Genomic DNA, 12,510 nt, shown 5'->3' with positions numbered 1-12,510 from the left:
TGTCAGCGTGCATTGGGTATTAAAGTCGGGCTTCTAAACCTATGTCTCATGTTTTAGTACAAATACAAAGAAGCATATGAGAAACAAAAAGGCCACCACATTGGAGCTCGGAGTGTTGAAGATGACCCCAGGATTATGTGTGCCATGAATGCAGGGAAGATTCAAAGTGAAAGGGAGTACAAGAAGGAGTTCCAGAAGTGGAAAACCAAGTTCAGTAGCCCAGTGGACATGTTAGGCATCTTGCTGGCCAAGAAATGTCAGACTCTGGTCAGTGACATTGATTATCGAAATTACCTGCATCACTGGACATGCTTACCTGATCAAAACGACATTATCCAAGCCAAGAAGGCCTATGACCTGCAGAGTGATGTAAGTAACGTGGACTTTGGGAAAGGCGGAGTGGGAGGGCATAGATTTGTTAATTGTCCAGACAGTGCCTCTGTGGAGTGACCCATGAGTTGTTCACTGCACCACCTCAGCGGGCACCATTCACATTGTTAAAACCTCTGTTTAGGAGTTACATTATGGGAATCAAAGAATGTTAGATAAAGAACTCTGCTTAGGTCATATCCTTTTTCCCTAGCCTAGATTCCAGATTATTTTTTTTACATCCTTTGTACTGTCTGGCAATGAAAATATATTTTAGATTAACATAAATTATCTGAATATTAAAACAAATAACTGCCACTATTGTACTATATCCAAAACACTGAACAGAGTTTCCTTGGGTCAGTTGTTATGGGATGAAAATGGAATGAGATTCAACAAAATATCTTTAAATTTTTTCAGTTAATGATTTCTTTGTAATATCGAATCATCATGAAATTTAGCAATATTACCATTTTATTCCTATTCATGCCTAGCATAAAAAATTATTCTTTAACATGGGTTTCCCTGGTTGAAACTCTGTGCTACCAGTGCAGACAAAGGTTTGATCCACTGGTTGGGGAAGTTCCACATGCCATGTGGCTAAATGAACGAATAAATAAAGCCCTTATTTAAAAAAAAATTTATTTTCCTCTGGATATTGAAAATTGAAAAATTACTCTGGATATTGAAACCCCTGAGTCATGTAAAATCTCAGGTCCTACTTTTTTTAGAACCACCATCTCTTGTGCTTATGAACCCCTCAAACCCATGAACTTACTTTTCAATTCAGGGATGCTGTGTCTAACACTTTGAACCATTTGTGTGTCTAATGTCTCTGTAGAATGTGTACAAATCAGACCTGGAGTGGCTGCGTGGCATCGGCTGGATGCCAGAAGGCTCAGTGGAAATGAACAGGGTGAAGAATGCTCAAGACCTGATCAATGAAAAACGCTACAGGACACGCCCAGAAGCCTTGACATTTACTTCCATTGTCGACACACCAGATGTCGTCCTGGCAAAAGCCAATTCTCTGCAAATGAGTGAGGTAAGAACCATCGTACTTTCAGGCTCTCCTCTTGTGGGGCTTTCTCTTGGGAAGACGCCATCCCAATGGAGCAAATGGATTGTGTCTCTGCAAAGACCTAAAGTGATGGGAGCAACTCTAAGAATCTCTTGGCTAGTTTACTGAAGGCACGTGCCAAGTAGAGCTGTGACAAACGCCAGTGTGCCTTTCCACTATCTCACACACAAATTTGGAAGCACTAACATGAAAACTGTCACTACGCGACACTGCAGGAAAGCAAATACCTATTACAAAACGTATGGCATAATGCTCCAAGTTAAATGGTAGAATACTGCACTAGTCAGGGTCCTCCAGAGAAACAGGGCTACATGGGATGGATGAGACAGAGGTTTATTTTATGGAATTGACTCACACGATTGTGGAGGCTGGCATGGCCAAAGTTTGCAAGATAGGCCAACTGGCTGGAGACCCAGGAAGACAGATCCAAGGCAGTTGGCTGGCAGGATTACCCTTGCCCAGGGGAGGTCAGTCTTTTTTTCTCTTAAAGCCTTCATCTGATGGGATGAAGCCCCCCACCTCCCATATCACAGAGGGTAATCTACTTTACCCAAAATCTGCTGGTATGAATGTTAATCTGTTCTAAAAAATACCTTCACAGAAACAGCTAGAATAATATTTGACCAAATACCTGAGTACTGCGGCCTAGTCAAGTTGATACAAAAAACTAACCATTGCAAGTATAGCACAAAACATTTTTCCAGGTTAAATAGTTGTGAAGGCTTAAGTTTCAAATATCTATCACTGTATTAAAATATTTTCCTTCTCTCCACAGAAACTGTATCAAGAAGCCTGGAATAAAGATAAAACCAACATAAGCATTCCTTCTGACACACCACTCATACTGCAGGCTCAAATCAATGCTATGCAAATCAGCAATGTAAGAGGCATAATATGGAGTATAAAGGTCTTTGAAGGACAGTATCTGTCAGCATATGGAATGTGTTATAATGGACAAATTACCCACCTTAGAAGTGTTCATAGCTTGGGGTGCCAGATACTTTCTATTTAGCTACCATTCCCAAGGCAATATGAATGGAAATTCTCCTTCAAACATTAGTTTAGATACACATCTGGGTCCCTGCACTGTGAGAGTTGGGATACCTGAATCTTATTGATGTCCTCCTTTCAACCTGGAAGTCATTGTCCTACATCCAATGCCCATAGCTCAGTTTCATCATATACTAATTGAAAATAGTGAAATCCCTAGTAAGTGCCTCTTACACAAGGAAGTATAAGAGGTAACAGTCTCTATTGTATTTATAGGTTTTGGATTAATCCAGAACTTTCTTGTTTGACATTTCAAGGCCATAAGAAAAACCAAAACTTTTAAATATGTGGAGAGTGCAGGATAGGTATGTCACATCCCTTTAGCAGAGTCTTTTGAAAAGTCAAAGGGCAGCATTAGGAAAAAAATCTTACCTAGTCTTATATGGTAGCTGGATGAAGGTTTTCTAGGTTCACGGTTGATTCTTAGTTCCCATGTGTAAGGGGATAGTTTCACATTGTACTACATTGTGATGGATGCAAATAATACAAGCAATAGTAGCTTTAGATGTTTAGCTTTAAATTATAATCACAAGTACCCTGTGCTCCATAAAATAAATAGGCAATAATTGAAAGAAGCAGAAGTGACTGTTTTTTCTTAAGCTGCCATCATGTACAGTGTGCTTTATGATTCATAGTATAACTACTTTGAGTCTGTCTACTGATTTTCAATTCTTAGAAGCAAACTTGTGTTTTCCCTCAATAGAAACTCTACCAGAAAGACTGGGATGAAGCCAAGCAGAAAGGCTATGACTTGAGAGCAGATGCCATTGAAATCAAGCATGCTAAAGCCTCCAGAGAAATTGCCAGCGAGGTACAGCTCCTTCTAGTTCCTTGTGGGTTTTGTACTCTATACAACAAGTTGGGAAAGGATTTTTCAAGGATTTTGCTTTGGTTTGATTTGCTTTAAAATTTTTGTGCTAAAAACTCTATTTTAAAATATTAAAATGGGATGAAAAACACTAAGGTAAACATAGGTGAAGTCTATGTGTAAATCACTTCTAAGTTGTTTCTAAATAGAAGTGAAATACCCTGAAGAATCTATACAAAATTCTCAGGAAAGATTTAGGAGCCAGTACAATGTGATTTTTAATCCTCCACATTTTTATGACATTCTCCATAAACACAAATCAAAGATGAAAGTTCTATGTTAGATTTAAGATTGAAATCACATTTTATATACAAGATCTTATGCTGGAAGCATATGTATAATGTTCTGAATAACTATTTGAAGTTCATTTAACAGTAATTAAAAAATTTAACAGCAGTCAAATAAATTATCATACCAAGGCCCAGCTCTAAATCTTTAAGCCACCTTCATTCCTTTTCTTCAAACTTTTTATTTTTTCTCTTATGTATCCAGCCGTCTCTTCCTTCTTATTTCTTATTTTTATCTCTAAAACCATAGTCAGTCCACAGTATCTGCAGTATTCCCAGTTTCCCTCTCTCCCCATATTGTCCAAATGTTCCTGTGTTACCCAAATATAGGAAAGAGAAGCTGTCTTACTCTGGCCCTAAGACACTTAGAGTGGAGACTCTTGTCCACAGGCCTTTTGTTGTCATCTTCTGATTTGAACCATCAACCTTGTTTTCCATTCCTAAAACATGCACCTTTCTTGTCTGTCTCCAAAACCACACATATGACTTTTTCCTATCTCAGCTACCTTTGGTACTCTTGGGGACCATTTGACCTAATTTCCACTTGCCAGGCAACCTTGGGAATAATGATTGCCACCCCACTGTGCCTTATTTTTCCCATTTGAAATATGTGATAATACTAATATCAACATCATAGAGATGTTATGAGGATTAAGTGAGGTTATAATTGCATCTATTCAACTATTTTTACCTAAAGAACTCAGCAGTTTTATATGAATTGATCTAATACTTTGAAGCATTCATAACAGTGTCTGACATATAGTGATTGCTCAGTAACTGTTAGCTATTATTTTTTTTAATTAATCTTGTCCACCATACTATATCCCTCCCAACTTGCTCATGTCTTCAATGAAAGTGTCTAAAATAGCCCTGTCTAATTTCCTTAAAGTGAATTGAAATATATAATGACTGCCCATGTTGAGCTAATTCACATTAAGGCTAAAAAAATATTCCAAAAGCATTTAATGAAAAGTCCTCTTCATACATTATTTTCATATGTCTTTTTATCTATTTCTTCATAACTGTAGTACAAATACAAAGAAGGTTACCGTAAGCAACTGGGCCACCATGTGGGTTTCCGCACCCTGCAAGATGACCCCAAATTGGTATGGTCTATCCATGCTGCCAAGATTCAGAGTGACATAGAATACAAGAAGGCTTATGAGAAGTCTAAAGGAATTCACAATACACCGCTGGACATGATGTCCATTGTTCAGGCCAAGAAGTGCCAGGTCCTGGTTAGCGACATTGATTATCGCAATTACCTGCACCAGTGGATTTGTCTGCCAGATCAGAATGATGTGATCCAGGCGAAGAAAGCCTACGAACTGCAGAGCGATGTGCGTATCCTGTCTCCAGACTCCTGGTAGATGTGTGTCTGTGTGTCTAATCACAGTGTATTCCCTAAGGATGTAATTTAAATACTGATCTTAATAGAAGCTAAAATAGTCGGTATATTTCCATGGAGTTTTTCTGAACATTTTATATCATATAGAAGACCCCTTCTTTTAGAAGGCCTTATTCATCAAGATGAAAATCACTCTTATTCCATGTAATTAGGTAGAAAATTTCAATCTCAGTTGTCCTGATCCATTACATTTGCATGATCAGGTATCTAAATGTCAGAAACAGATGTAAGCATAAGAAAATGTTGGATTTCAAGTGTATCTGACACATATAGGAAAAATGTGTAAATATATGTTTATATATTTATATATATATTTAAATAATTTTAGAGAAAAAGGAGAAGTGTATATAGGTGTAAGTATGTATTTTATTTATTATTATACATGTGGTACAGTGGTAAAGAATCTGCCTGCCAACACAGGAGATACAAAAGACATAGGTTCAGTCCCTGGGTCAAGAAGATCCCCTGGAGGAGGAAATGGCAATCCACTCTAGTATTCTTTCCTGGAAAATTCCATGGACAGAAGAACCTGGTGGGTTACTGTCCATGGAGTTGCAAAGAGTTGGACACAACCAAGCAACTGAGCACATACCTGCTTCTAAGGACCTTTTTATCTCATATTCCTACAGATGTTATCCCCAGTGACACGTCAAAGGCAAGCTTCAAGTAGTGAGCACAGAAGCTCAGTCTTCCATAAAAACAAAATTACGTGTCATTGCAATCTCTCATTCCACAAGTGCTAGTTGCCAGCCCTGCTCCAGTTCCTATATGATCCTCTAAACTTCTTGCATAGGTGTGTGCCAGAGATGTAACACTCAAATGTTAACATCTAATGTTGATCCTTGAGTTTTCTGGCACTGGCCACCCAGCTGGTTTAAGTAGAGGTCGTGTGTGGTTTGCTGGCATCATACTCTAGTACATGAATGGACTCTGCTGAGCTCTGTGGTCCTCTCCTTCTTACAGAACCTGTACAAATCAGACCTGGAATGGCTGAAGGGTATTGGATGGTTGCCAGAGGGTTCCGTGGAAGTGATGAGAGTAAAGAATGCCCAGAATCTCCTGAATGAAAGGTTGTATCGCACAAGGCCTGAGGCTCTCAAATTCACCAGCATTGTTGACACCCCTGAAGTTATTCAGGCAAAGATCAATTCCGTACAGATCAGTGAGGTAAGTCAATTGATGATATGTTCAGACAAATTGAATAAGTCTCAATAAAAATTATAATTGTGAACTTTATTTTCTAATTTTCTTTGTTATGGCTTCTTAGATTCACCCATCATTTAAAAATGGACATTTAATTTTCAAATACATGGCTTTTTAAAAGGTGTCTTTGATATTAATTTCTCATTTTGACATTAATTTCTCATTTAAATGCTTTCTTCTCTGCAATCACCGTCTGTGTTTTTTTCAGTCTTTTAGCTGTATTGATGCTTTCAATGGCTAAGTCAAAGATCTCTCTTGGTAAATGACACATTGCACTTGAAAATAATGTGGGTTATTTACAGATACCTTTTGATATTGATTCCTAATATAATTCCTCAGTGATAAGAGAACAGACTCTGTATGGTTTTAATACCTTTAGACCATGAAATTTTTGCATGTTATTTTATGTCCCTGGATATGTTTCAGTGTCTCCTGGTTTATTGTCTATGAGAACTAGAATAGAACTTGTATCCTACTATTGTGTGAAAATTGTATAAATCTTAATATTGTAGAATTGGTTCATAATGCTTTTCAGGTCTGCTATATCCTTCTACTTTTCTGTATATTCATTTTGTTAATTTTTGAGAGTTTGATATTGAAACTCCAACTGAAAATCTTCATCTACTTAAGAAATAACGTATTATATAATAGAACTATATGTAACTTTGTTCTGTATCTTCCAAGTCTCCTGTAAATGTGTCATCATACTTTCATAATTTAAAAAAGAGAAAAGAAAAAAACTGTAATTGTGAACTTTAAATTGCTAACACCAAGATTAGAATATTGAATCTTGAATATGCATGTATCCAGATAGAATCTCATATAACAAATCAATAACAGCATCCACATTTCATTTGCCTAGATAACTCTTTAGTCAGTATAAGTGTGGTAGGCATTTTCATGCTCCATACACTCTGATGTATACTTTGAACACATTTTGAAACCTGGCCTGTGTATAGGTCCACCAGTTAATACTATGATCACAAAGTTGCCACCTTTTTATTGCTATTCAATGGTAAAATAAGTTGAAAGTACAGAGGCTGCTCCAATATTAGACATTATGATAGTTATTTGGGCCAAGAAAGCCAGGACTCAATTAGAAATGTGGATTATCACAGTTACCTCGAATGAGGGCTTATCTGCCAGATAATTACGTGTGAATAAATAAAGGATGGTAAGTTCATGTTTCTGATTCATTTTACATTTATAACACACGTGAATGTGTTCTTGTTGAAGTCACTTTTGGCACCTTTTGAATAAAAACACAGATGAAAACAAAATGCAATTTGCATTTATATCTGAACACATCCAAAGAGAAACTTTCATCATACAGATAGTTTTATTCATGTGGTAATTGGCTTATTTGCTAATCAACGATCCTTTGTTTTCATTTTTACCAGCCATTGTATCGTGATGCCTGGGAGAAAGAGAAGGCGAACGTGAATGTACCAGCTGATACTCCCTTGATGCTGCAGTCCAAGATCAATGCCATACAGATCAGCAATGTAAGGCCTTGCACACCCACTTGCTTCACACCCTGTTCTCTGCCTCACCAACCCTCTCGTTAGTGTGTTTCAGAGAGCGCTTAGAATAGGCATTTCATTAACATTCCTTTTACTTCTAGTCTTTAGTGTGATAAGTGTGCAGACACACCTGAGTGTGTGTTTATAATATGTCTTTGTGTTTTTAGTAGGAAAAAATGTAGTTTACACCAAACACATGACATCAAAACATAGATATGCATGTATAGTAATATTTAGTTTTCTTTTTTAGTGGCCTATCATTGATTTTTCCTTTTAAAAGCCAAACTATGTACACACAATTTTTCTCATTTTCATATGATTTGTTGTCTTTTAAATTCTCTTCTTTAAAAAAAAAGATTTGGGAAGAGAATTTTACTAAATGTCATTAAAATGTACTAGAATTTAAATTCAGTATGAAACCAGTCTATTTTATAAATCTTAAGGGAAAGTCAATTTTTCAGTGTAACTGTTAACGTGTATTCTTGAACACATCAGTAGTGCTGACTCAGTAGCCCCCTCTTCAGATTGACTGTGTCATTGCAATCCCCATTTGCAGAAAAAATATCAGCAAGCTTGGGAAGATGTCAAGATGACCGGCTATGACCTGAGAGCAGACGCCATTGGGATCCAGCATGCCAAGGCTTCCAGGGACATTGCCAGTGATGTGAGAGCTCCTATTTGCTTGGCCTTAACAAACATTAATTCACAGACAGACAGAGAGATAAAGCTGTACTAATCTTTAACATAATTCCCCAGGAATTATATTTAAGTAGAATGAAGGGCATTGTTACTAATGTCTTGCTTTAAAATTCCAAATTCAAGAACAACTTTGACAATTTGATGACTGACTTCTCTGCTTATTTCCACACTTCATATATTTAAGCACAGATTTGGATTTTCAATATCTTATCAGTATCAGTTAATGTATAAACACTTACAGAGATCCAGTGGGCACAAAGAATTCTATTGTTTCTTGAAGTGCAGCATGCCTAGGTGGTTCCTGGGATAATTTGATGTAGTACATGGACTAGCATTTTTAAAACAGTTACATTTGTTTTAATGTGTGCTAGAAAAACACTGATTTCGCCCACTTAGATAGGATTATAAATTTTAAAATAAAAATTGTAAATAAGTTTAAACTTTAAGATACATTTATGTAGACAAGAAATCGAGTTGACAAAGTAAAATATGAAGTACAAGTGGTATTGTCACACGGTTTTATAGCAGAATGTGTGTGACTGGCACACAGTGGCCGAAGTCTGGGAAACAGTGGGCAGTCCTATGCTGGAGCACAGCCCAGAAGCACAGCTCTTGCCTTTGAGGTGTTCACAATGTTTTCATGAATACAGATGTAGAAGGCAAACCAAAGTATCAAGTATAAAACTTGTAGTATGAACTTAAAGAAAAACAGGGCCCCCAAAAGGGCAATATGAGGGAGTTATTTGAGCAGGCTGTCCAGAAAAAGGTAGTTTGGAGACACAAATCTTCTTTCTTCTGTTCGCATCCACCAGTATCTATACAAAACTGCTTACGAGAAACAGAAAGGTCATTACATTGGGTGTCGCAATGCCAAGGAAGACCCTAAACTGGTCTGGGCGGCAAATGTGTTGAAGATGCAGAATGACAGGCTGTACAAAAAGGCATACAATGACCACAAGGCCAAGATCACCATCCCGGTGGACATGGTGTCCATCAACGCTGCCAAAGAAGGCCAGGCGTTAGCAAGCGATATAGACTATCGCCAGTACCTACACCAGTGGTCTTGCTTTCCTGACCAGAACGACGTGATCCAAGCCAGGAAAGCCTATGACCTGCAGAGTGATGTAAGTTGCTGCTGTGGTGCCTGGGGGCGGGGGCGTGGTGACTGTTCCCAAGGAAGATAGCCTCCCACAGCCTTGCCTGGTCACTCCTTCCAATGTTCAGGAATGCTTTCCCTGCCTGAGCATTCCCCTGGGATATTTTACTAAGTTTGTTAATCACAAGCCTTACTTCTGGGCTTATTCAGAAAGTTTTCGTCTTCATTGTTGGTGGTACTACCAGAATGTTTCTATAGATATTGTTAACGTATTCATTGTCTGACATCGTGTTTCTTCAGTTGAAGAATGATGGGGGCTGTCTTCCTTGAAATTAATTTAAAAGATTAGCAGCATGCTCTAAGCTCACTCATTTCCCTTTGTATTCTTTACAACATTATGTTTCATTAGTTTGCCCAAAGTATTTTTAGATGTACTTATATTTTCTAACCATTCAATCTTTTGAAAATGATGAATTCTATCAGGATATTTGTTTCTTATATAGAATGAATTCCTTATTTTAATTATCTGAACTTCCCTTAAGCTTCAGGAGATATTTTCATATAATAGATGAGTTTGTTATAGAAGAGTATACCCATCATTTGAAATAATTGCCATTTGGTGAATTTAGTCCAGTTTCTAGATAAATGCAGTCTCTTCATTAACCTGAATCACACTGGTGTATTAAAGAATGCATATAAATCAAGTTCTTAAAGAATGATAAAGGGAAGCTTCAAAACCTATGTAATCCTCTCCAAGAATCCTTCTAGATTTGGGGTATCTGTCATACTTCACACACTAAAACATATAACCTTCTTCACTAAGGTAGAAATTTCCCTGCATTCCCTCTTACTCCTTATTTTAGCTTGATATTTGTTTCCTATTAATATTAATGTACTATTTCTGAAGAACACAATGGTTTTTTAATGAAATTCACAACTGGTGTTTCACATAAAGCAATTTTATCTGGTTAACCACTTACATATTCCTGAGAAAACATGTGGAGATAGCCAAGAAAATGCAAATTCCAGTTCAAAAGGAAGTGCTGTCCTGAAAAAGAAAACCCAAGTGGGATTGAAGTTGTGGAACTAGGGATTGAGTTCTTAATTATCCCTTTAAAAATATTTATTAAACCTACCATGTACCACGTCTTGTGCTGAACACTAAAGACACAATGGTAAATGAAGAATAAGACAAAGTTCCTGACTTAAGGAAGTTCCTGTTGATGATAAAGGAACAGATGTCAACTAATGAATATCAGCAAAAATAGGATGGCTGAAAAAGAGTGGTCATTGCACTATGAAAAAGTGAGGTGGGAAAAGCTTCTCTGGGGAAATGCTGATTTAGAGAGAAGAAAAGAGAACAGGAGTTGGTTGTGAGGAAAACAGGACATTCCTGCAGAATGACCAACATACACAAAGGGAGGTGTATGTAAAGCACAGACTGAAAGGCCAGTGTGGTCAGAGCATAGGGGTCAAAGCCCGTGTCAGATGAGGCTGGAAGAGTGAGGAGGGACTGATGCCAGACCATCAGCACAGCCTAGTTTATGTTAAGATGTTGATCTTTATCCTGAGACCAATGGGAAGTCATACGTTTAGAGGATGTTGTGACATCAGATTTGAATGATGAATTTTGTAAAGACCATTCTGGCTTTTGTGTGGAGAACTTGTTGGAGAATCTATTATTTTTTTCAAAGTCTGCATTGGCTAATGAGATGATAACCAAGATACTAAAAAATCTCCCACACATCCCCCAAGCAGGGCATCCCTTCTGCATCATTCTCTTTCTAGAATTTGTGTATGTACATGAACACACACCCCCCCACACACACCAGAGAAGACAAGCAGGGCAAATGCTGCTGCGCATACGAGGAATTCTTTCTGTTAGCCCCATGGTCAGCTCTATTTTTGTTTCTGGAAGAGAAAATGTAACATGAAAAACTGCTTTCTTACTTTACCACAGATTAAAAAACAAAAAAAACAAAAAACCTGCCTCTCCTGACTTTGTTTTCTTTCCCAGGCCATCTACAAGGCTGACTTGGAGTGGCTACGTGGCATCGGCTGGATGCCTGAAGGATCTCCGGAAGTATTGAGAGTCAAGAATGCCCAGCATATCTTCCGAGACAGTGTCTATCGGACACCTGTGGTGAAACTCAAGTACACAAGTATTGTTGACACACCTGAAGTTGTCCTTGCTAAATCAAATGCTGAAAATATTAGCATTGTGAGTCACATTTTTGTTCTGTATTAAAATTCATGTTATAAAAGGAATGCTAAATAATTAATCTGGTAATCCATTTGTAAGATAATAATATTGATGATAGCAAAGATTTTAGTGATGTTGACACGGTTGTTTTGTTACTGCTTACTAATTTTAAACAAAAACTCAAAGTACATGTGAAAGGTAGTAATACAGATTTCATAACAAATTTGAGTGACTTATGCAAAAGGATTCTGGAGATTTTTAATATGAAAAGATTTCGAACCAGAAAAATCAAAAGTTGTACACTGCAACTAGCAAAATTACAAACTGTGATGTAATTTTGTTATTGGTTCTTTCCACAGCCAAAGTACAGAGAAGTTTGGGACAAGGATAAAACTTCAATCCACATAATGCCAGATACTCCAGAAATTAATCTTGCTAGAACCAATGCTCTTAACGTGAGCAATGTAAGTACTGCAACAGACTCCCCTTTTGTTTGGAAAGTTGCCCAATTGGTAGGAAGCTATCACTAGAGAACTCTTCACAGCCAAGAAAGAGAAGATTGTGTGGGTAAGGAGGCCCTTGCCCAGGAGTGAGGAGAGGGGCAGACCCCTGGTTCTGAATCACTGGGTAAGGCCAGTTACTGTGAGGTGATATCAACATGAAAAAAGAGAGAAGGGAACAAGGAGAAAGATGATGAAAGAGGAATGAAGAGACACAAACAAG

At 37.6% G+C, this 12,510-nt stretch overlaps 1 protein-coding gene across 39 annotated transcripts in view; it reads left to right on the top strand.

The window, feature by feature from the left end:
• The window catches only part of NEB (nebulin), a 206,756-nt gene that overhangs the window by 110,807 nt on the left and 83,439 nt on the right, over positions 1–12,510 (top strand). For 37 of the 39 annotated variants that reach the window (XM_040229063.1, XM_040229055.1, XM_040229061.1 and 34 more), the window contains 11 exons: positions 58–369; positions 1,211–1,414; positions 2,226–2,330; positions 3,204–3,311; positions 4,684–4,995; positions 6,027–6,230; positions 7,667–7,771; positions 8,346–8,453; positions 9,301–9,612; positions 11,602–11,805; positions 12,147–12,251. The exons of the other annotated variants lie outside the window; for them this stretch is intronic. In XM_040229063.1, the coding sequence (XP_040084997.1) occupies positions 58–369; positions 1,211–1,414; positions 2,226–2,330; positions 3,204–3,311; positions 4,684–4,995; positions 6,027–6,230; positions 7,667–7,771; positions 8,346–8,453; positions 9,301–9,612; positions 11,602–11,805; positions 12,147–12,251 (2,079 nt within the window). The remainder of the gene's footprint in view (positions 1–57; positions 370–1,210; positions 1,415–2,225; positions 2,331–3,203; positions 3,312–4,683; positions 4,996–6,026; positions 6,231–7,666; positions 7,772–8,345; positions 8,454–9,300; positions 9,613–11,601; positions 11,806–12,146; positions 12,252–12,510) is intronic. 39 annotated transcript variants of the gene reach the window in all.

This window comes from Oryx dammah, unplaced genomic scaffold, assembly GCF_014754425.2.
Source record: "Oryx dammah isolate SB20612 unplaced genomic scaffold, SCBI_Odam_1.1 HiC_scaffold_27, whole genome shotgun sequence".
Lineage (NCBI taxonomy): Eukaryota > Metazoa > Chordata > Mammalia > Artiodactyla > Bovidae > Oryx > Oryx dammah.
The sequence above is the reverse complement of the archived record's forward strand: the minus strand, read 5'-3'. Positions and strand labels throughout refer to the sequence as shown.